At 40.3% G+C, this 25,062-nt stretch overlaps 2 protein-coding genes across 8 annotated transcripts in view; one reads left to right on the top strand and one right to left on the bottom strand.

Annotated features, from left to right (window-relative positions):
• The window catches only part of caskin1 (CASK interacting protein 1), a 110,541-nt gene that overhangs the window by 23,776 nt on the left and 61,703 nt on the right, over positions 1-25,062 (bottom strand). For 4 of the 7 annotated variants that reach the window (XM_030407897.1, XM_030407899.1, XM_030407901.1 and 1 more), the window contains exons 3-11: positions 17,641-17,738; positions 17,263-17,408; positions 13,171-13,266; positions 12,923-13,053; positions 10,485-10,593; positions 8,240-8,348; positions 7,452-7,546; positions 6,630-6,747; positions 2,618-2,863 (exon numbers count right to left, since the gene is read on the bottom strand). In XM_030407897.1, the coding sequence (XP_030263757.1) occupies positions 2,618-2,863; positions 6,630-6,747; positions 7,452-7,546; positions 8,240-8,348; positions 10,485-10,593; positions 12,923-13,053; positions 13,171-13,266; positions 17,263-17,408; positions 17,641-17,738 (1,148 nt within the window). The remainder of the gene's footprint in view (positions 1-2,617; positions 2,864-6,629; positions 6,748-7,451; positions 7,547-8,239; positions 8,349-10,484; positions 10,594-12,922; positions 13,054-13,170; positions 13,267-17,262; positions 17,409-17,640; positions 17,739-25,062) is intronic. The other 3 variants (XM_030407902.1, XM_030407903.1, XM_030407898.1) reach the window with 2 other exon arrangements.
• On the top strand, positions 19,447-22,557 carry LOC115575676 (zinc finger BED domain-containing protein 1-like). The gene is made up of 8 exons (XM_030407906.1): positions 19,447-19,852; positions 19,941-20,139; positions 20,227-20,774; positions 20,975-21,119; positions 21,289-21,520; positions 21,620-21,733; positions 21,812-21,880; positions 21,999-22,557. The coding sequence occupies exons 1-8, from the start codon at positions 19,567-19,569 to the stop codon at positions 22,365-22,367; spliced, it is 1,962 nt and encodes a 653-aa protein (XP_030263766.1). The 5' UTR covers positions 19,447-19,566; the 3' UTR covers positions 22,368-22,557.

The following is a 25,062-nucleotide window of genomic DNA, read 5'->3' as shown; positions in this document are numbered from 1 at the left end:
CATGCTCACACACACACATACACAGAAAAAATACAGCATATATATAGATATAGATATATGAAAACATGTATATACCCATAGTACATAAATAAATCCATAACATGTATATCTGTGCATATACACATATATGCCATAATGTACATACACATACATATATAATGTGTGTGATTATATATGTAAGCCTGGTCAGAATGAGGCTGCTGTAGTGCATTTGGAGAGTGTGATAAACCATTATAACCATCTTAATAAGGGTTTATAAATGGTTTATGTGTGTAAGCCAACAGTGCTCCAGAGAAACACACACATTAATCGTATCCATTTTCTTTTCATGTAATGTTGCAGCTCCTTCTTGTGGCCATTTTGCATCCCTCCAAGTGACCTCAAACAAAGAACTGAACAGTCTGTCTTGAAAGATTTTGATCAGCCTTTGATTTGACTTGAATCATTTCGGAGTTCGAAGAAAGTGCTGTTTTCAACCAATGTGATCAAGGCTTGGGGGAAAATGTACTGACCAGATGCTGTCGTAAGCAAAAGCTTTGTAATGTTTTTTACTTGTGTGCTGCATTTCCATTTTTGGACTAAAGAGTGTGACAGGAAATTTTGCCCAAAGTGATTTATTCTCCTGGAGGAAACAAAATGGTGTCCAGTGAAGGCTCCCATTCACAGAGTAGAGATTTTACAGTTTAAAGTCAGTGAATACCTTACCTGCAAAACATCCCGGGTGACATTTTCTTACAATGTATTTGGGTCTCTTACATAACACTTCACATGTTTTTAACTTCACAGATTTTTGCATACAATATATAATTTCCGCATGTCTTTTTGATACCTTGTGTTCCAGATTCCAAGGGTGTCTGTGCAAAGGCTAAACACTTAAAAAACAATCAGCATTATCCCAGATAAACTCACTCATTGGATTTTTTTTTTAGCTGGACAGAAAATATCACCCGTTAATGTCAGAAAAGATTGTCTTTTAAAGCAACGTGTGCAGCTAAACCTCTAATCAACTTCAAGTAATCATTTTTCCCAGAAAAAGAATTACTCAAAATAATGACAGTTGTGTTGAGAATCATTGTTTGTTTTGTTTTTTTTACTGGGTTATTATATATTACACTTAAATTTTGCTAAAGTATTCCCATTCTTCATCACCACCGCACACGCTAACACACACACACACACACACACACACACTGAGGGTATAAGTGCAAGGCGGGTAAAAGTGGTATTAAAATGATCAGACGTGATACTCGGGACGAGGACAGAACAGAAAAACACAGTTGGACACACAGGCTGGTCGGGAGAGAGTTTTTTTTTGGTTTTTTTTTATGATGTCTGTGTGTTCAAGAAAAGTAGCAGGGTTGTCTTGGTGCTCGGGACAGTAATATACAGGGGAAGAGGAAAGAACAAAGAGGGAAAAAACACAGAAGGATCAAAAATAAGAACTACAGAAAACAAGGAGGCAAGACATTTAACTGAAATACAAAAAACTCAGGTGAACGCAGGTAGGTTGTAAAATGGAGAGCTGTCCTCCCACCTGACATCTAGTCTTTCCTTACTAGCAATTTAACACACAAAAGATTCCTCTGTGGGGATGGACAACCACGTCCTAAAAACCCCACAACACTGCAGTAGCATTGGCGCTTCTTCAACTATTAGATAATTGACAGAAATGCCTGAGCAGTGACCAGACCAGACTTTGGCACTATGGACCCTCATTGGTTAGCTGATTAATAATGACACTGGCAGTAACATTAGTTAGCCCTGAAATGAAGCAACTGACATGATCTTGGTTTTCAAGGGTCAGAAAAAGCCCAAATTATAGTTCAGCCTCATTACAAACTGTAAAGCAGGCAATCTAAATCTGGACGCTGCCACTACCAAATTAAACTACTTAATAGGAATGAGACAGAATGTAAATACACTGAATGTCAACTGCATTAAAAAGCAGGCCATAAACAGTAACATGACTGGGGTTTGGTCATGTGAAAATCTTAAAGCTTACAATTGTAAAAGCCAATTTACACTCAGCCACTTCATCATGACCAGATGCTGTAGCTACTTGATATATATAAAAATCCCAACTGCATTTGAAATGTATCTCTCAAATGAGGAGTGTAAATAGGGCCTTTTAAAACAAACATGTATTCAAAGTGACCTCTGTGTGGGGCATATTTTTGGTCTTATGTTGTTAAACTGCTTTTCCTTCGTATTTGAAGTGCAATGACCATATTTTTCTCTTTTTTTTTCTCTCTTTCACTTTATTGATCTTTGCATTTGGCGCTGGACTCCTGTCCAGATACTGACTCTCAGTAATGGAGATGACAACAGCAAAAACAGAAAGAAAAAAAGAAAAAAAAAAGAAAAAAAAAGGTTTTACAGTATGAGCAACACAATTACATAAAATTACACAAATAATGACCCATAACAGAAAACTTCAATGGATGCCTTCTTAGAATAACATTTTAATCACTAATTGGAATCTTACATGACCAATCAGAAATGGTTTTTATACTGGTAATAAAAAAAAACAAGAGGAAAGCATCTTTTGAAGCTTTAATAATAATAATAATAATAATAATTGTAATAATAATAATAATAATGAAAAGGGGGCGTGTACCTGGGGCAGTGGGTGTGTCTCCCTGTGGGGTTGTCACGGGCGACTTGTTATAGCCAAAGGAAGTGAAAAGTGGAAGCAGTGGCTGATGGGAATGTGGTGGAGGCGGAGGCGGTGGAGGCAGGATATGGATCTGATGGAACGTGGTATCGTTGCCGTTGACTACCGCGTTGGCAGGGGCAACCGTCGCCGGAGGAACCAGCGGTATCTTTTGAAACTGTTGAGTGCAAATGACTGTGCTGGCCAAACCTAGATAACACCCACCGTGACGACACACCGACACACACACAACCAGCCAACAGTGAGCCACCGCCACGTGACAAACAAACGACAAAACAGAGAATTACATGTAAGAAAAAGGGGGAAAAAAAGGAAATTAAAAACAAAGGCTGAAGTTACAAAATTAAAGAAGTCAAAGGTGGTGAAAAACACGGCTAATGTTAAAGGGACAAAGAGAGTGAAAGGACAAATAAATGTGGGTGTGTTGAAATGAAATATACGGAGAGGTGAATATTAAAGTGATGGGTGGTGAAAGTATATGGTCCCAGGGATTGATAAGCATTAGCTTTTTTTATTGGCTTATATTCTCTTTCAGTTGTGAAATTTGCTGGTTATATGTCCAAATAAGCTTTTTGGATAAGAACACAAATATTGCAAATGTCCTTTATATGGACATACAATGAACGTGCCTTATCAAAATGCTACTTAAAAGTTTAACAAGTGGATGCTAAACTGGTCATAACATCATTTGTATAGCGGAGAACTACATACCATATTCTATTCTATCTCACAATAAACAGCACAACAGAAATCGATGCAAGGCCACTATCCATACCCGCCAACACAACCCAATGCAGAGTGAAACGGTTGTTGAACTAGCTAGCTTCAGTGGTCCAGCTGAACTTTGTGACATCAGTCTTTTTTAATTTGCACTTGAAACACCAAAAAATATGTATACAATGTGAACAATAAAGAAAAATCCCCTTCCATTTTGCATGCTGCTATAGTTTTTCTCTGTGCCGCGCCGCAACATTCACTCAGATATGTGTTTGTAGTTGCAATAAGATATGACACTTTAAATTTCTACATTAAGCCCGCAAGCTAGCTTAGTTAATCAAGTGGTGTCCAACAAAACACTCACAGCGTATTCAACATTTATCCATCACACCCTTTTGAACTTGGTGTTGTATTTAGGCTGTCAGTGCTCTGCAAACGCTAACTGAAAGCTAGCTAACACTACTGCTGTCGCCGCTGTATTATCGTCACTCCCGACTCCTTGCTGCGCGCAGCATGCAGTGACATGTTAAGCGCCCGGATGCTGTTTATCAACATACATACCATACATTTCTTTTTAGCATAGCCGCCATAGCCCCTGGACAATTGGAAATTTACTTCATTTGGTTTCTACTAGAACTTTGTGAAAAGTCGAACTGTTCCAACAGTTTCTATAAAATCTATTAGCATCCAAGCTAAAGATGGTCATTGTGCAAAGTTTGGAAATCAAACGAACCATCATAACATTCCAAACGCTTCACTACTAAATAGTTAGCTTGCAACGAAGACCTAGCCTTGATAGCTAATGGACTGGGTAACTGCTAACTATCATTACTATTCTATGTGTCTGGTCACTGACCTGAAACAGTACAGTACCATTTGTAGCGTATGTGCTCAAGTAAAGTTAGCTGGTAGACTGTGATGAATACTGCAACATTAAGGGCAATTTAATCAATTGTCAAGTGTAGGGAGGAACATTTTGTTCATATCTCTCTCTAGTTGATGTTCTAATTGGCCATTTATGTTTGAATATAAATCTAATGTAGCGTCCCTGGTAGAGGAGGAAGAAGGCGCAAATGAGAGGCAAGGAACATGTGGAATAGACTCACTGGGGAGGAATGGCGGGAAAAAAGAATAATTAAAAATTGATGATAGAACAGGTGAGTAAATGAAACCTCTTGATAAAACAGCTGCTGTAGCCCCGAGTATTACTGTGGCTGTGCAAGCTGAGTGGGAGTGCTCCAGCTGTTTTGTACTGTACCCACAGCTGCTCTATATAATTTACTTAAGACAGGTTCAGCAATGGTATTTTCCTTGACTTGGAGCAGTTCCCATTATGGTGAGTGGGCTATACAATATATACAAGTGATCAAATGAGAGAATGACCACAAAATGGAACTACATGAGAGAGGAGGGATAATGAAAGACTGAGGTGAGTGAGTATTCTGTGATCACAGGGGATGGAGGCAGACAGTAATACAGAGACAGTTACACAGACTTGGATCGAGTAGACATAATACAAAAGAGAAAGACGGATGGACAAACAAAGATAACAGACCTACAGACAGACACCAATAGACAGCTAAAAACATCTGATCCTCTTTGTGACTGCGCAATGACACTTTGGGATGACGGGATGGATGTGGATGTACTCTGTAATCTATAGATCTCACTAGCGAGTTAAAACGCTCATTATGGTGATGTAAAATGGAGAAATGAGGTTAAATACGTGCTGTATTTGGGACATTGACACATTAGCTGGTCAACTAGCCTGTTAAGTCATGAAAACACAGAGATGACAGAATAACAACATCATACCGGTAACTCCTGCTAATCTTTGACATGTAATGACAAGCAATTTAATGAGTAGTTCTACATTTTGTGAGCTTTTTGCTTTCTTGCCAAACATTTAGATGTGAAGTATGAAACCACCCTCACTTTTGTACAGTACATGATGCTACCAACAGCTGCCCGTTAGCTTTGCTTAGCACAAACGCTGGAAGTAAAAAACAAAAGGCCAGCCTGGCTCAACAATTAGTGCTTTTTATAGTACACTTCAATTTTTGTGAAAACAGGTCTTCAGGTTGTTGGTTTGCAGACTTTCTTACCTTTTAACATAGCAGGCTAGCTGTTTCCCCCACTTTCTAATCTCTGTGCTAGTTAAGCTAACACACTGCAGGTGATTGCTTCATATTTACCGCACAAACATGACAGCAGTTCTCATCTAACTCATCCATTCATTCATTATTTAAATTCTACTATAGTGTAGTTAAAATGTTATAGTTTTCTCCATATACATCTGACACATATTGACTTAAGTGACATATAAATATAAAATATACTGTACACATTGTAGCCTAGCGTCAAACACTGTGGGGGAAAAAGTTTTAACCAAATTTTCAGTTCAGGAAACGTTTCAATGCTTCAAGTGATTAACAGTTTATATTTGCAGACAATTTAATATGACTTGCTGACACGTAAGTTGTTTCTAGTTTTAATGCTATGCTAAGAAAACTGCCCTCTTGCATTAAGGCTTCACATACTGTATGCACACAAGAGTGGTCTCAATCTTCTCATCTAATTCTAGGCAAGAAAAAATTAATTCTCAAAATATATATACTATCAATTCTCAAAATTTAGCTATATACTTAATATATATATTATCAATCAACAGGTTATACCAGTCTCAACAAGGAGAACTGAAACAGATTATCAAACAGGCACGTGTGGATGATTTGGTGTCAATATTCTCATTACTTAACAGGCGACAAAACTTTTAGTGCAGTTAAAAAATATGGTTGTGCAACTATAATGGTTCCCAAGCATTAAACTTGGATTACAGCAGTAGTGCGGTGATGACAGCTGGCCTGAAGGGCTGACTCACAAAGGTCTTTTCTCCCACTGTGTGAGATGGAAGAGATGAAATTCTTTGATATGACTCTTATTCTAACCTGTATTCTTCCAGGGATAGTGTAATAATGAGATGTTAAATTTAAGTGCCTTCCTCCAGGGTTTATGAGAAAGGCAAAAACATTATTCACTCACTTAGCTTCACCTCACGTCTTCGTCATCATCTTCTTTTTCTATCTTTCTCCAAGTTCTTCTTCTGTGTTAAATCCAAATATGTGTAATAATATTCCCAGGACACCTGGCTGACACTTGACAACAGCCAGCTAGGTCACGATTTTCATAGTAACTCCAACACACTCACAGACACACACACATTGGAGTGCACACACACCTGTGCGTTTGCTGATGACCTCCACCATAGTGGAAGGGAAGTAGCCCACCCGGTCGTTTCCTGTGCGGTTGTCATGGATACAGCCTTTCCAGCGTCCATCGGGGTGCTGCTCCAAAACCTGTCAGGTTTTACATAAACATTGATATAAAAATAATAAAAATAAAAATAATAATAAGAGCATTATGTTTGTCATTTATGTGCATTTGTGTGACTTTTACACTCCAAACTGCGTCCACTGGTTTAATGATATTAAGAACTATTTTTGGCTTTTTTAATGCTGAAAAGCTAAAACAGAAATTCAAAACTGTATTTGGAGCCCTCTAAAGTTCTCTGTGTTAAACAGCAGAGAAGACAAATTGTTCATTCAGACCCTGAGGGAGGAAGCACAGGCACCGCTTGGCTTCCTTATTAGTGTAATAAGTACCCAAAGGCTGCATAAATGCTCATTAATATTCATGAGTGTTGGGCAGACTGCAATGTAGCAAGTGAAGACATGTTTCTGTAAAACATATTCGTAGTAAATGAGGGATGCTTTAGCTACTCATTCTTGCATATTTATTAGTAATTCCAACAAATACGGAAGTATACTGACAACAAAAGATTTTGGAGAGCACAAACCTAATTAGGGTTTAATTTGAACAATATTCTTAGAAAATAAGAGATTAAACAACAACTACTAAACTAAAAGAAAATGTGAAAGCCATAGAAATCACTAAAGTCAACAAGCACATTTTGGCTCACATCCCCTTTTTAGCTTTGACGTCAGGAGTGCTCCATATTTGTTTGTCTGTCCATAAAGACATCTTTTCAGTTGTGTGTTACCGTTATGACGTCTCCTGCTTTGATGTTGAGGCTGGTCAGGTCGTAGTTGTTGCAGTAATCCTTCAGAGCCCGAACCTGAAGGGCTGCTGATGCATCTGACGGACAGGGAGGCAGTAAATCATACTATACACTGCAATAAATGTACACTGTTCTATAATTTCATTATCCTGTCTATGCTATATGCAATATAATAGTTACAGTTATGGGAAAATCTAGCTCTCTGCAAGGAAGAAGATGGATGGATTTCCTAAAATGATGAACTATTCCTTGAAAGGGTCCATCCATCCATCCGCCCACCCATCCATCCGTCCATCCATCCATCCATCCATCCTTTGATCTATCCATTGATCCAACCATCCATTCATTGATTTAACCACCCATCCATTGAAGCATCTATCCATCCACCCATAGATCCAAACATCCCTCCGAGCAGTAATCCAACCGTCCACTCATTGAAAAAACCATGCATCATTGTAGCATCTTTTTCCATTGATACATCCATCTATCCATTAATCTGTCTATCAGTCCATCCATCGATTCATCCATCCATCCATTGATCCAACCATCCATTAATTGATTCAACCATCCATCCATTGAAGCATCCATCCATCCATCCATCCATCCACTGATCCAAACATCCCTCCAATTCATGTGTCTATTCATGCATCCATTAATTGATTCAACCATTTATCCATTGATCCATCCATCCCTCCATCCAGCCATCCATCAATCCATCCATTATTCCATCCATCCACCCATTAATCTTTGCAAGCGTCCGGCCTTCCTACCCCTCAGCAGCTGTTTAATCTCTCTGCTGGCTTGTGTTGCGGTGAACTGGTAGACGATGTCCAGTGCAGTCTGGCTGTAGGTGTTTCTCACTGTGGCATTGATACCACTCTGTAGAAGAGGAAAAAAATGGATGCAAGTACGACAGCTTTTTATTTAATTGTTGGTTTCTTTCATGTGGACATGAAGTGAGGGTTCTCAGAGTTTCTTGTGCCAGGTTATACAATAAAAGCTACTCTTATTTTTCAACTGACACAGCCAAAAGCTAAAGGGCAATATCACATTCAGATCTATTGATTCAAATGTGGGCTGAAGAACAAAGACTAGCTTCAGTAAAAAAATATATTTCACAGCCGGGGGTCTAAATGACAAAATTAGTTTGTCATGCTTTTTATTAAAACAGTCATTAAAACTTATTGCATCTGCTGTTTTCACAAACCCTGTAGCATTTTTAATATCGCCGGCACAAATATGTAATAACATTAGATTTCACAACGGTGCCACAGGTCTATCACATGGGGGTGTTTCAATCTTTCCAAACATGTATAGGCAACAGGCCTTAGATTCCCACTGCATGTAATACATTTAATATTTCCCACGGAACCCTTTCTAAAAATATATTCATATATATATTCTCACTGATGTGCAGTAACAGTCTTGTTGATACAATAAAAGGAGACAAAAAAGAAGTAACAGAGTAAAATCTTTCTCTGAAGACGTAAAGTCTTTTGACAGACTTATTCTAACTTATATCTAAAGGCTAGAGGGGTCTTTCAATGACATATGTACTGGGTTACATCTCACAGGCACAATGTAGTCATAAAAAAGTATTTAGTATAAAGATATAGTATAAAGTAGTATATTTTTACATATTTTCATATCCTGACAATCTATTTGGGGCAATTTATTTGGTGTACTACCTATAAAATATAAACCTCTATTCATAATATTTCATCAATCTCTTTTAAAATGTCTTACCAGTATGAATAGATGAATGGACATACCCAGACAAATATAGTCAGCCATTTTTCTTTTTCCAAAACACACCGGATCATTTTTCATGCAATGACAGCCCCACTATGCAAGAACTTGAATTGACGGTCTGGCTCTGGTTTCCCCATATTATTCCAAAATTCCTTGATTTACAATTCCACCTGGCTAAAAGTACAGAAGTATTATCAGAATCATTTACTTAAAGTACCCATTAATCTATAAAATGCTTCCTATTAGAGGATTAATACTGAAGCATCAATGTAGAATTTTAGTGCTGCAGCTGGTTGACGTGGACCGAGCTTTAACTACTTTTCCATACAGTGAGATAGTTAAGTCCAGCGTGCCTCCTCCAAAGAGCTACAAGTTGAATCTGACGGATCGTGAAATGAAAAATGAGTCTACGAAAAAGACAAAAAATAACATTCTTCTTATTTTTTGTGATGTATTGGAGACTTTACAGGCTTAAATTGAACGATCTGAGTATAAAGGAGACAATGAAAGGAACGTGGTCTAACTGCTGACGATTCAGAGGCATCTGGAACGACACACAGGATCCAGATTTGACACGGTTGGTGGTAACCGTTCGTACATATTTCATACAATTATCATCTAATTTTAAAACAATGTTAATATGAAGGGCAACTAATATCTAGAAATTATATCTTGTCAAGTAAAAGGCTTCCCTGACTCCCTTTTAAGTATAATTAGCTAGAAATCCTTGAGTAAAGCACTAGTACCTCAAAATTGTACTGAGGCACAGTACATAAGTAAATATAATTAATTATTTTCTGTCACTGATGCATCTATAAACCCTTTGTGAGTGAAATGATAAATCAAAAATAACAGGGATAGTTTCTCCCTTTTGCTGGATAACCCTTGTGAACTGCAGGGATTCCTTGAGATGATTTTGGATTTAGGGTTGCATCTTTGAATCGGTCTTTGATATGGAAAACATCTTTCACAGTCCACAGGCGTGTCAGTCATCATAGAAATCAGTCAATACATGTTGCTTTGACAAAAAGAGCCATTCGTCTCATTGTAATTTTATGGAAATAGAGAATGCCTCCTCTTTTTATATCACCTTCCAAGTGTTACTGTCACAGCTATGATTTAACATCAGCGGAGGCAGTTGTGAAACACAAAGTGAGGATTTGGTGTTCACACAGTTTATGCTGGAATATCAGAACGAGATTGTCGTGTCCTTTAAGGAAATTCAAGCAATTGTGGAAGGTTTTTCAGTAAAGTTCCACTTACCTCCAGCAGGAGTCTCACTGCCTCGGTCTTTCCACACAGGGCAGCTTCATGCAGGGCAGTGCCAGCTTTGGTCTGTCTGTTGATGTCGATGCCTGCCTGGATCAACAGTCTGGCAGCCGCGACAGAGGGAAGAAGGGAGGGAGAGTGAGCAAGGGAAGGAAGTTGGAAGTGTAGTAAGAGGTGATGGAGAAAGGAGGGAGTGAAATTCAGAGGAAAATCAGTGTGAAAAATTGCAAAGGGGAGAGAATCAAGAGGTGAGAGGGTGAGGAAGTGAAATTGAAGTGCCAGAATAAAAACAAATGAACAAATCCAATGAAGTGACCAAAATGTTCAAACAACAATGTTTCAATCTGTTTATCAATACTTTCTGACTTCTCCACTATGTGATTTTCAGCCTCCTGAGGATAGAAATCCTTCATTATTACACCTCAGTCCGTTCTTAAAACAGCTGGGCAATATTGTTTTGAGCAGATGTTATTCAAACAGGTATACATAATGCATTTTTTAGGGGGCTGTTTTCACTGCAGATTAACACAAATTTGATAAATTAGTGAGCATTTATTTGTAAGTTTCCATCATAATGAAAAACATGCTCCTCTTCTGCAAAACTGATCTTGATGAGGACACTAATTAAATCAGTGTTATTGCGTTACAGACTGAGTCTAAAATTGATTACATTTCTTTTTGTGGCCATCAGTATAAAACAATCAAAGAATAATCAGCTTAGTAATGGCTTCTGGTCAACTCGTTAATCATGAGCTACTGTTGCACTCCTCCCATTGTCTAAAAACAGACGCAGAAAAATACGCAAATGAGAGCAATTCGAAATTGGAACATTGTTTCTGAAGCACTGTATTAGTTGTAGAGCAGCTATGGAAGCTAACTCTATAAAACTAAAGGCAGACTGTATAGCAAAGTTTGCCAAAAGGAACGTAAGGGACTTTATGAGCTTCAGAAAAAGGATACTAAACTTGGCATGCAAATGTTGACCATGGTCAACATTAAACTCAAAGCACAGCCTCACAGAGCTGTAGACTCTTGCGGAATAAATCATTGTATTTGAATCTTTGGCTACCCAGGCCATTTATTGTTGTTGTTGGACTTTTAATGGGATTTGTTGACATTAAAGCAGCTACAGCCAACTTTCTTTTTGTTGATTCTGGCTGCCCCTGTGGGCAAAAGTGGTATGAGAACCACCGTTTCGTGCTTTAAGGATTTTTATCCATGGGTATTTGTTAAAAAAAAACAAGTGATAGTGATGAGGTCATCTATCTGTGGCTATGTAAGATTAACAACTGTGGTATGAGAGAGAGGAGCTTCTTTCCTCAGGTGGTGATATCCCTCACACAATTCATCGTCAGCACTCGAAATAGTTTTAATTTATGACTGTGACAGGCTTTAAGACTAACTATTCTAGCTAGGTGGAAATAGGGTTTGGGTTGTTTGCTTATGCAGGTCATATAGATACATCTGCTTTAAACTGAGAAAGGTAACCAGGTAAAGTTCCTTATTGTAAATTTAAGTATGGAATATCATCAGCCTTAGTGACAGGTTCAAGGTTCAATGGAAACTGTAGTTCATCGAGGAAAAAAGCTGCCAGACACACACTTAATTTGACTGACTTTACGTCCTCCACAGACTGTTGGCCATGCCCGATGAGCGTCATTTATCCGTGGCACATCTAAAGAGGGACGCTCTGCTCTGTCAGCTATGACTGGCTTTGTCCTCCTTCTCCCTCTTCACTTTTCTACCCGTCTCTCTTCCTGTCCTCTCCCTCTGAGTTGCATTCCTCTCCCATCTTTCAGTGTCTCCCTCCTTCCCTTTAGTCTCTCTGTCTTTGTCTGCTGGGACGAGCGCACTTGTGCACCGACAGACACACATACACACACACACACACACTGCAATGATTTACTTAAAAGTGGTTGAGAGTGATGAGAGGAAAAATAGAGTTTGTGGCGTGCGTTTATTTGCCGTGGCACACCATTCTGCTGGGATCTTTCATCCCAGAGCTTTGTGCCGAACGCTGACATCACCGCGGCAATAAAAGTCACTTTGCCAAGATGCTCTTTCACTAAAACATAAACAAAAATTAGACTCACATCCCAGTGGAGATGAGAATATAATGATTTGACATTTAGCGTGACAGAGCGCCATGCAAATCTGCCGCATGTTTAGTCTGCTAAATGTATTTAGGAGGAGTATCTGAGCGATGAATCAGCTCTCACTGTATGACAACACACTTGTTCCGTTATTCCTTCAGTTAATTGGATCATATTGTTCCCCTGTTGTGTTATACATCTATTTTCGCAGCGAGCTCAGGAGGAAATTCAAACCCACTGATTCATTAAAAGTGGTGTGTGTGTGTGTTGGAGTGTGTGAGAGAGCGATGTGAACCTCTAGATGGATGGGGATGACAGAGCTTGTGTGTGTGTGTGTACCTGATGATGTCTATGTGTCCGTTCTTGGCAGCCAGGTGCAGAGGAGACGTCCCGTTGGGGTCCGTGGTGTCTCCTTTTTTGGGCTCCAGCAGAGCAGCACACATGTTACTGGACAACAACAACTGGACCACCTACACACACACACACACACAGAGCACAAGCAACACATATGATCATTTCTGTCGACTGCCTTCAGCTGCTGCGTTTTTGTTTTTTTTTAATTAAAGACTTAAACTGTAGGTTCTCACCCCAACTCTGCCGAACTCACAGGCCAGGTCCAGAGGAGTTTTCCCTGCGTTATCCACAATACACGGGTTGGACTGGTGCTGCAGCAGCATCTCCGACTGGAGACAGGAAACACACACCAAGAAAAAACACACTGACATATTAAAAAAAAAAAAATCCATGAATCGTTATTGAGGCAGGGCGCACTCTGCAGAGGTTGGCAGGTGCTCTATCACAGGACCAACACATTACGAGAAACAACCACTAAAGCACACTCACAATTGCTGTTAACCCCTCCTCCATACATTGATTGTCCAATCATAGCTCAGCAGCTGCTTCTGGCAGAGTTGTGACCTCAGATTCGCACTAGCCCCCCTTTTACTAGCTTCTGTGAGTCAATGCAATCTGTCATTCATAATGTCGTTGTGAAAATATGAATGTCAATATGTTCCTGGAGTTACTTTCCATATTCTCAGCATCCACTACAGCAGTAACTGAAGAAACAGAATTCTTTGAAATGTACTATCTAGTTCTACATAAATCTATCGTTAGCGCTCATCCTTCAAGCCATTTCTCTTGTCAATTTAAAAAAGATTGTTTCAACATACCAACAATAAAGCATACATCTAATCTTGCTTAACCAAGTATTTAAGCAGCCAAACCGGTTAGAAGTTACTCTTTGCTACAATACAAGAACAATGCTGTTTCCTTATTTCTATGTCTCCAGCTTGTGAGGATGACTCTTTTCCTAGGTAATGCAGCTTTTACCTCAGTATTGTTGCATGATAGCCTCGCATTAAAGTTAATATTTAAAGTCTCTTTTTACAAGATTAAACGAACCAGCAAGAAACATCAAAATCACCTGCCGATGGCGTTTGCGTCAAACTAATAGAGCTAATGATAGCTTACTTAGCTCGCTAGCCACACCTGATCTAATCTGCTAGCACCAGAAAACTTTCCATTACCAGCTGCTTTGTCAACCTCAGGGACCCTTATTTTTAAAAAAATGTAAGGTATTGTGAGTGGTATCACAGGTAAATGTGCTGTGTGAGAATGAAACACTAGACGCACACTGTGGCGACAGTATGCTTACTAATGGGGATGGGGCAGAGTAAACACCTAACCTGCATTCCCTTGGACTGGTGCAATGAGAAAAAAAACCATTGAATGGATAAAACCACATAATTATGCAACACCAAATTGTATAACACAGACACACACACACCACGCAAAACACACATGCTTGCTCAGAAAACATGTCAGACTCTGTTAAAAATCAAAAATCAGTCCAGATGTCCTCAGAAGGGCCGAGCCGACAGACACATCTGTAGGGGACGCATGTGAATTTACATCTTAAATGACCTTTTAACATCTTTGTACAATAAATCCCAATATACAAATACATGTAATTTTGTCTAAGCTTGTTGTCACTGTCAATGTGTACCTTTGCTTAAAAAAAAAAATCTCAGTGTGGTAATGAGTCAGAGAGGGATGGCAGCCAGTTGTTTACTTCGATAGGCTGAGTGTATATCTATTACAAAAAGTTGAGTCTCGCCAGTGTTTGTCCCTAGATGAGTTTAGGCGAACCGTCCCTTTAAAGCAGCTTGCTCCTGTAAGATGACCTTAGAGAGAAGCTTGGTTCGAGTGCTAAAAGACTTAGAAGGATAAATTCCCCCCTCCAGAGGAATCAGTTCATTGTGCTTTCGGTTTCCTAATGCAACTACAGAGAATAAGCTAAACTATATTCCCCCGTCTCAGATAAGAACACTGTCTCGTCCGACCTTGTTTTTAAAGCAAACGTCTCTCAAATCTTTTTCTGTGCCTCTTCCTCTGGTTTTGCTGGATGTTAAATGATTAATTTTTTAATCTGCGGTCTGTTTCACTGTTTGTAATTTTTTATTCATTTGCCCCTGCACACTGGGAGCAGCTGTGGATTAAAGCTTCGGCCCCCAGTTTGTTACTCCACGGTTGTTTAATCAAATAGAAGCAGTGGTTCTTCAAGTTTCCGAGTCTGTGAATGCTGAGCGTTTCTCTCCTCTAGGGTACGTTAGCTGCTGTGGTGAGTCTGCTGTATTTCATTGTTGTTGCCTTGGCAAGCCTGCAGCAGCACTGCAGTATTTCTTCGCTGGAAAAGCCACTGAGACGGAATATTCTTTAACTCTGTTTCATTTTGTTTCACTAAGACGTCACTTTTTGTTTCTTTTTGTTTCTCACAAAAGAAATTGTAACTAATCCAGGAATTGGGGTTTTTACAGATGTAACATAAATGATAAATGTTTAAGTAAAACTAAAGGTAGCCTGATTCCAGATCTATGAATCCCACATCTATCATTTGAGACGAGTGGTGCGCTCATATTCCCTTCTCCCAGCAGGCATCCTCACATGTCATAGGAGATAAACAATGGATGTAATTAATGACACTGATGATGTCTCTTAGGCAGAGTAAGTGAAAACACCTGTGTGGGTGGCCTTTGGGTGTGTGGGGGGCTTTAAGAAATGGGGACATCGTCACCCTCCTGCATAGACAGGTAGCTTCCTAATTCCTCATCATATTTTTTTCACCCAAGGGATATATTCAAGTCAGCTAGCATTCTGTACTGCAGCATTTATGTCACTTGACAAAGCTGAACACTGAACACAATATCAGGCTGACTGAATGGAGTGGAAAAATGGCAATTCAATATGATTATCAGGCCACATGTCAGCAAACTGTTGCCTTTTTACACCAGATGATTCAGAGCAACTTTAGAAATCACCTGCACTTGCATCCAATGTAAGTCCAACATTTGCTCTCTTTTAGCTCAGTTTATGGTCCCTACCAAGGAAATACATTGGTTTTTTTTGCTGAACACTTGACTTTGTTTGACTGCTGTTTGGTGCTGGTTGTAAATGCTTCCTATTTAAACATTTTTACAGAGTAGTGAGAGTTAAGCAAAACATCGAGTGTCAAAACAATGAGCCGAAGGACGTTTAAAAAGTGAAACTGAACAGAGCAGCAGAGCTGGGTTTATTTATTTTTTCCGTGCTTCATTATTATTTTGCTTCCTCAAAATCTTCATTTCTATATTATGTTGTGCAAATAATTTGTTAAATAGCAATCAGGAAGCCGTGTTCTATTTGCATATTCGGAATAAAATAATAATTTTTTTTTTTTAAATGCCTCTATGTGGGTTTGTCACTCTGAGTGAGCCCTTAGACATTACATATGGTCGGTGGGCGATTTGAGGGGGGACGTCTGCCGCCAAGCAAAATGACCAAAATGCGTCCAGCTTGTTAACCTGTCATCCCTCTCCATCCATGCAGACCAATGACAGACACTTTCCTATCCAGACCTACAACTGATGAATTGAGAATTGTTACATTTTGGTCATTTCTATTTTAACCGATGCATCTTTGCTAGCTCTTACAGCACGAGCAGCACAGGAAACTCAGGGCTCACATGTTGCCCAGTTGAAACGTAACATGCCGAAGCACAACTCTTCCAACTGTGCCAGGGCCAAGAAAGTGTACGGTACGGAGCGCTCACACTAGTCAAACAAACTGGACTTCTGGGGTCCAACCTGCTTGGGTACGATACAAATTGCCTAATGTGAGTGCACCCTCACACACCAACTGCATGCATTGTTAATCACTCATGTGACGCTACTCAACCAATCAAATCTGTGTTATTAAGCATTGTGATTTGAGTCAGATACAGATACACACACAGATAAGAGTCGTGACGAGGGACAACGGTTGGAGAAAATAGACAGAGAAAACAAAACTCCAATCAAGAATGGACTCTTCCATGTTCCCTCTTCCCACAGGCAGTTCAAAATCAGTGTGACTCATATCTGAGAGCCTGGTGATTATTAAAAGCAGTGTTAGCGTTACCGTGTTAAAATTCAACGCCTTCTGCATTTAGTCATTTCATCCATTCTGAATTACGAACTCTGTTTTGGAAGTGCTGTATAAATAAAGTTATTGTTATTCGGAAAAAAAATTTCATAGCCAGATGCTTAGTTATGCAGTATGATAGATGGCTCTGTGATGTGAATCACGTATAGCTGGTAAACAAACAACCTGCCTGATCCTCCACGTTGGGCTCTGCTGGAGGAAGAGTTGGTTTCACTCACCACGTCGTAGTGGCCGTGCTGCGCTGCCAGGTGGAGAGGAATCTGTCCTTCATCTGATTGGCCGTTGACAGATGAGCCAGATTTCAGCAGCATCTTCATTGGCTCCGCCTTCCCCTGCCAGGCTGCGTAGTGCAGCGGCCGCATACCTGCACACACACACACACAAACAAACGCATACACAGGATGAACATAGCTATCACATGCTGGTATATATGACACTATTGATCAGTAAGACTACAGAGCTCACATTTCCTTTTGCTTTTTCTGTCCGTATGCATGTTTTCTCTGTTTCCGTGTGTGTGTGTGTGTGTGTGTGTGTTTGTATGTGTGTGTGTGTGTGTATGTGTGTGTCTTTGTCTGTACACATTTTCCCCTCACCTTTCTGATCTCTGATGTCGACAGCAGCCTGTGACTCCAGCAACAGAGTGATGAGCTCCAGGTTCCCATTGAGTGCCGCATGGTGCAGCGGAGAAAACCTATAGTTCACACACACACACACACACACACACACACACAAAATTATGGTTAACTGTGAATTACACATATTCTCCAGCTTAGTACCTCATCCTCCATTTTTTTATGTTTTATGAATGACAGACGCTTCCAGTTTTTGCGGTATTTAGACCAAACACCCATGTAAAAACGAGACTACACACACAGACACACACACAAACACACACACACACATTCACAGGTCAGTCGTAATGGAAAAGCTTAGCATGACAAATAGATTTAATAGCAGAGGATTAACATCTGAGATGGGATGGTGGGAGATGAAATATGCACAGGGGGAAAGGTATTACATTATGGAAAGGATACAGCGTGTGTGTGTGTATGTGTATGAGGCCAGAGGGGGTATGCCGAGTGGATGAGATTGACGTCAGCCTTGATGGATATGTATGAGAAGGGTTATTAGGAGGAATCGTCACGCAACCCGAGGACAAAGACAGGCAAACATAAATGTGCACACGCACACGGAAATACATCTCTCCTTCTCTGTCTTCCTGACACACACACCTTCTACCGTATCTCACTCACTTATATCGACAGTGACATGTGTCTCCTGACAACACTGTCACAGGCAGCTTTGTGGGTGGGTTCTGACCTTGGAGTGACAACCCATAAAAAGGTGGCGAGTAAGTCCACATTAACAGCCAAAAGTGCAGTAAATGAGGTTATCAACGTGTGCTCCGGGCCAGTGTCATGACAGAGGAGGCTATTGAGGAGATAAAGACTGACACCATGTTTGTTTGATCAAAAAGGAAGCTCCACTGAGAAACTTGAGCACCCTGCCCAGGAACCCTAAAGTCTCAGACTGCTTTCTAACCCTGCCTCTGTGGACTCATTCAAACCACCAATACTTACACATACATGCATGGTGGTGAGAAAATCTATCTATGAGTGGTGTTTTAAGGCTAATAACTATAACAGTGGGATGGTGAAACAATGTGAACTTTGCAAAACCACCAGGATGTAGAGCAATTTCTATCTTGACACCATCCTCATAAAAAATTAATTTAATCTTATGACTAATCTAACTGGGATAAGATCAGGTGACAGGCATTAAAGGTGCCACAATGTTAGAATGCCTCTTTGTTAAAAACATAACTGAATGTGAGGGAACAACAGTTATGATATATATGTTGCAAATCATGTTTAAATGCTAACCAGCTAGCCCTGGCCCGTCCCAGGCCAAATGTCCTGTGCTCTACTTTGGTGCTCCGTGCTCCAATTCCTACTAGCCGCACGGCTAACTGAGCTAACTAGCTAACGGCATGTAAGTGCTGAGAATATACTTCTTTGCTTTACATTGAGGAGATACAAGTGAAGATAAGAAGGAAAAGCAATAAATTGTCTCTCCCTGCAACCTTCAATTGGCTTCAAACAAGGCCACAGCTTGCACATTGTGAAATCAATGCCATATTTCATAGTCCACATTGCTTTGGTAGCCAAATTAGCTGAGCGTATCAGAAAAACAACCCAGAGTGGTTTTCATCAACAAGCTCATGCTCGCAGATCTATACTGCAGAAACTGAACTCCATCTAATCTAAATGAGTGGAGCCTGAAATGGAATTGACGCCTCCCCCTGCTCCTCCATCTTCCTCCATAACAACTAGGGTTGGGTATCGAGTATCGAGTATCGATTGGAACCGGGACTTACTTTCCAATTCTCCCGGAATCGTTCAAAAGTTTAAATTTCGATTCCAAGTTTCGATACCCAGTCCGCCGACCGGAAGAAGAAGCCGCTGAACACCCACGAAGAAGCGTCCACCGGAAGTGTTTGCTAACCGAGCGAGTCCAGCATGGATAGCCTGCGTCGGCGGTCTAAAGTGTGGCTTCACTTTTCGAAAAAGACAAAAATCTCGGCAAAATGCAACGCTTGCGACCGAATTGTTTCGTGCATAGGATGGTGCACGACGAACATGAAAAAGCACCTCTCCCGAGTTCATGGAGTAGAAATAAATGTGTGCCCCGTCTTTGACGCGCTGCGCCGACCGTCCACCGCTGCCTCTTCCTCTTCCTCTGGCTCTGGCTCCGGCTCCGACCCCCAGCGTGGCACCGCAGTGACTGCACTGCAGTCCGAATCCGGTAAGTAAAACAATACATATTCAATAAATAATATGTCTTGCGCCAACATTGAGGCAGCTAACAAATTAGCCCACGTATTTTTTCATAGACAATTTACGACCTGAGATTGCTAACGTTAGCCAGGCTGGTGACTCCACGACTCCGCGATGTGCTGAGCCTACTCCGTTCACTATAGCGGCAAAGGGGAAGATGTCGGTGCAGCAAAAGGAAGAGTGCCACAGAAAGGTCACTGCACACATCGTCAAAAGGCTGCATCCTTTTTCAGAGGTGGAATCACCAACATTTAGGTTAGTTAAGCAATAACGATAGAGCTAAGCTAATTGATACTGAGCTAAACAGTAACAACAATATTATATGTTTGTATATGTTTGCAGGGACATGGTGAAAACTCTAAACCCCAAATACACACCACCTTCCAGGGACTACCTGTCAAACACTTTAATCCCATCGTGGTACAAGGTTGAGAAGTCCAACATTATTACAGAGCTCAGTGAAGTCAGCTCTGTTGCACTCACATGTGATGGCTGGAGTAGCATCACACAGGACCACTACCTCACCATCACAGCACACTACATAGAGGAGGGCAAAATGCAGCAAAAAGTGCTAAAAACAAAGGCTGTGTACAAAGCACAGACCGGTTGTGTTGTTGCAGAGGAAATCAGTGATGTTCTGACAGAGTTTGGCATATCTGATAAAATTGTAGCAGTCACTGTAGATAATGCTGCCAACATGGATGTGGCTATTAAGCACCTGCGATTTGTGAAATTGTGCTGTTTTGCCCACACACTTAATTTAGCAGCACAAAGTATATACTCCCTAAATTCTGTGAGTCAGTGGGTGGCCAAGGTCCGAACCATTGTTGTGTGGATGAAGAGGTGCTTGATGGCCAAGGTGGTTCTCCAAGAGAAGCAAGAACTTCTACGTAAGACACACAAAGTTCACTTTATCTAACTGTTGTGCATTGACATGTAATGACTTTATATGTCTGATCTTATTATTATTTATGAGCTCAGCAGAGTAGTACTACAGTATTTGAGTCCAATTATACAAAAATATTGTTTGTCTCCTAGGATGCAAAGCATCTGCTAAATGACTTCAAATTGATGTTCTTGTTTTTATCAGAGCTGCCCCGACACTCACTCATACTTGATGTGAGAACACGCTGGAACTCTCTGTACCTAATGCTGGAGAGATTCACAGAGCAGTACCCTGCAATTCAAGCAGCCAGCTTGGATCAACGGCTGAGAAAAAATATGGACAGGGACAGGTAGAGATAGATAGACAAGCTTAGACAAAAAATACCAGTACACGCAAAATAAGAATTCAAAGAACAGTATTAGAGCTAATGTAGGGAGTGCCTATGTTAGGTGTTTTGTTAGGAAAAAAGGGAATATTTCTAACTCCAATCTATGTGTTCTTAATTATTTTTCATACAGACTTGCTCGGCTAACTGAGGAGGATTTTAAGAAAGCTGAAGACTTCATCAACCTGATGAAGGTGCTCTACACCTCAACACTCTGTGTGTCGTCCGAAAAGAGTCCCACATGCGGACAGATTCTGCCTATCCTCAAAAAGCTTGAGGCACACCTTGCTGTAAAAGATGGAGACACAGTCTTTGTGTCAAACCTTAAAAAACAGGTTTTGGCAAACCTATCCAAGCGCTACCAGGTAAGTGACTGAGGCAGGGCATCTGGAAAGAAATTGTTGAAGAATAGAAATATCACATGGCTTGTTAAAACATTTAAAGAACAAAAATGTGTTTTGCAGAATGATGAGATCAGAAACTTTCTCCAAGTGGCCACTGCGTTGGATCCACGCTTTAAACATAAATTGGATGATGACACCATCTGGGACCAGATCCAGAGAAAGCTGATTGAACAGGTGAAATGTCATTCATGCACAACTGTCCTTTTCAGCTATTAAAATCTAAGATTTAAATGCTAATTATGTTCTTTGTAGTCAACAGAGGAAGACTGTGGAGCTGATGGGGACTCCATGCAGTCTGAGAATGAGGATGAGCAGGAGAGTGTGAGTATATGATAGTTGATATTATATAGGTTTTCAATTTAAATAATAATCATGCCTTTAATGGAGGTTTTCCCTTTTTTAGTGATAATACTGATGAACCTTTTGTTTTGTATTTTAGCAACAGCCTCCCTGCAAACTCCCCAGGAAGACTCCACTGGAGGAGCTGTTCGCTGAGGAAGAGGCACAGAACATAGTGTCACAGCAGAGCTCCATGTCCATCAAGAAACGAGTGGAGAGAGAGCTTCAGATATACCAGGAAGTTCCACCGGTCCTTATGTCTGAGGACCCTGCTGCATGGTGGTGGAACCAACAAAAGACTTATCCTTTGCTGTCAGATCTCGCTTTCTCCTATTTATGCGTTCAAGCTTCTTCTACACCCAGCGAACGTGTGTTCTCCATAGCAGGAGACACTATCTGTCCAGAACGCTCCCGCATCCTGCCCGAGAAGGCAGATATGATCATTTTCCTAAACAAGAACTGTTTCTGATTTCATACTGCTGCTAATCTGGACTGGGTTTTACAAGTTGTTTCTTATTGTTTATTTGCAATTCTGCACCAGGTTAGCCCATCAGTGGGAGCACAGTAATATGTTTAAGTACCTGCAGCATCATACACTCATGTGTAAATGTGTTTTCATGACGTTTACAAAAATAAAGCTCTCTTGAGGAAAGTGAAAACGTATTCATAATTTATAATATTTATACTCAAGTTCATAGATTTGATATTTATACTGTAGTTGAAAACAGCCCTGTGAGAAATTCATAGTAAAGTTCATAAAAAGTAAAAAGTTCATAGAATTAAAATTGATGGAGAAGTTTAGACTATTTCATTCAGAAAGTCTGTTGGTTGGGTAGCTCATTTAAAATATCCTTAACTTTTGTGACCCTGCCTCTTAAAAGAATCGGAATCGAGAATCGTTAGGAACCGGAATCGAAACAAGGAATCGGAATCAGAATCGGAATCGTTCAAATTCAAACGATACCCAACCCTAATAACAACCCATCTCATATGGATGTGTAGGGTTCAAATGCACTTTATGTGCATTGTGGATTGCATAATTCATCCTGCAAACTGAAATGTAAAATGCAAATACAGACTTTGAGGGTTAGCTGAGACGGGATTAAGAATGGTTGTGAACCAGCACAGAGACAGGCGCCGCAGAGCAGGCAAAAAAGTTTGGCTGATGCGTTCAGATGTAGTGTCCAAATAATAGAAAACAGAGAAACAGAGACGGGCAGATACATTTAAGGTATCTGGCTGGTGCTGGTATCCTAGGTGACTTTCAATGATAAGCCATCTAGCTCACTGCCAGTAGTATTAACCTCACCAACTGAGCGATACTTTCAAAGTCAAGTTGCATCCTTTCATCAGCTAATTACATTCGTTTGTGGGGTTTAGGGTCCTGTTAATTAAAAGATAGATCCTGCAGAATTCCCCTTCTGTTCAGAAACTGGTCCATGGTGGTATCAGTATACATGTGGGCCAATGTTAGTCCTACTCCTCATTTCATTTGGAGAAGCTTAGACCAGAGGTTAGTCCCCTGGTGAACTTGTGAAGAGCCATGTCTGCACAGAATGATTGTTCCTAATGAGTACTTGGACTAATGCTCTGTGTCTTCTACATGGATCACCAGCTGGTGGGAATGCTAACGTTTTGCCAGGGGCATTCAGCTTCATCCTCCATTCATTTGCTCTAAATCATATATGTAGCCTTCGTCACATGTTTTAAGGCTAATTTGCAAAATTGTCATTTTAAAACAATTTTTAGCTGAAAAATAAGCATACAGAAGCTGGGCAGAGACAACGTTTGTAACCAAACTAACAGCTGGGCGTCTGTATTCACCCTAATTAGCTAGCTACAGCAGCTGCACTGGATAAGATCTTCTGGCGACAGGTGGCAGTTCAACTAGCAAATCACACTGAAGACGATTGAGAAGATTTTGTCTGCCTGTATTCGAATCCAAGCACCCATTGTTTCCAAAATGATGAAGAATTTCGACCGGTCAATTTGTCACCATTACTGCAGTGGTGTGAGAGAAAAGAGCAGACAAAGCTAACAGTCATCTGGACCATCATCAGATTAAAGGGATGGGCGTCTATCTTTGGTGGAAAGCTTTTGTGAGAATGCAAGTTATACCGGATGATAGCGCTGAATAAAGGAGTCACACTCACTGTGTGTGTGTTTGAGTGAGTGTGGAGCAGCATATTAAAGAGCGCTGCTCTCCCACAGTGACCTGCTCTAGTTTATTCACTGAAGATCACCCATCACTTCTCCATCCCTCTGCACTTCTTTTGTGCTACTTTCCTTTGTTTTCATTTGTCTTAATTTTCCTTTACTCTTTTCTATCCCCCACTCGCGCTTATCCCATTATGATCCCTGTGCGCTTTTCTCCATCTTTTCTTTTTTTACTCTCTAAAATGTTCACAATGATCACTGTTGCTGCTGCAATAATACACTACTACTTGTTTATACCTGTCATGCCATGCAGCTTTTTTCAACTATAGCTGCTGTACAGAACATAAGTACAGTATTTAAATAAATACTTAGTGATTATTCACAGCTGAAAACACAGGTCAAACTGCACACCTGTTAACCTGTTAAGAACTAGCCTCTAGTTTGTGTCTCTGCTCAATAATTAACAGAGTGTATCTCTGCAACTACAAGGTCTATTTATCTTAATCAGGGTATCATAACAAAGGGAACACTTGAAACGTATTTTCAGATGTGTAAATACAAGTATATATGTCACTGGGTCCAAGTAAATTAAGTTGACACACAGCATTTTACAATTTAAGAATGAATATCCCTGAGGAATGATGCAGCTCCAGCTCCAAATCTCTAGCAAACCGTAGCAGAACATCTGGCCATTACCTCTGCCAACTTTGATGCTATTAAAGTGAATCAGGACAAAATTAGAGATGTTTGAATATAGAGTACTCAGGCAGAAACTCCTTTTTGGCACATTTTGGCACCATCTGCTGCAATTAAAATTTGTCAAGTCTTAAACTCTATATTTTACCTATATGTTACCATAGGTGCTCCAAAAATAGCCCAATTGGGCTCCGTCAGCATATATTGAGGGAACAGTGTTCTGATCATTGATGAACAACACTTGTGACACCCTGTGTTGCCTCGGCTGCTGGCACAGTGTTGTTAACTACGTCAGACGCTTCTCACTTCCT

The sequence above is a fragment of the Sparus aurata genome, chromosome 23, assembly GCF_900880675.1.
Source record: "Sparus aurata chromosome 23, fSpaAur1.1, whole genome shotgun sequence".
In the NCBI taxonomy this organism is placed as follows: Eukaryota; Metazoa; Chordata; class Actinopteri; order Spariformes; family Sparidae; genus Sparus; species Sparus aurata.
This window is presented reverse-complemented; position numbering and strand designations above follow the sequence as displayed.

What these genes read in the sequence shown, in the direction of transcription:
- LOC115575676 (XM_030407906.1), top strand. Translation starts at nt 19,567, where the DNA reads ATGGATAGCCTGCGTCGGCGGTCTAAAGTGTGGCTTCACTTTTCGAAA. An exon ending in GTGGAATCACCAACATTTAG is followed by an intron (nt 20,140 to 20,226) that starts GTTAGTTAAGCA and finishes ATATGTTTGCAG; the next exon opens with GGACATGGTGAAAACTCTAA. An exon ending in AAAAATATGGACAGGGACAG is followed by an intron (nt 21,120 to 21,288) that starts GTAGAGATAGAT and finishes TTTTTCATACAG; the next exon opens with ACTTGCTCGGCTAACTGAGG.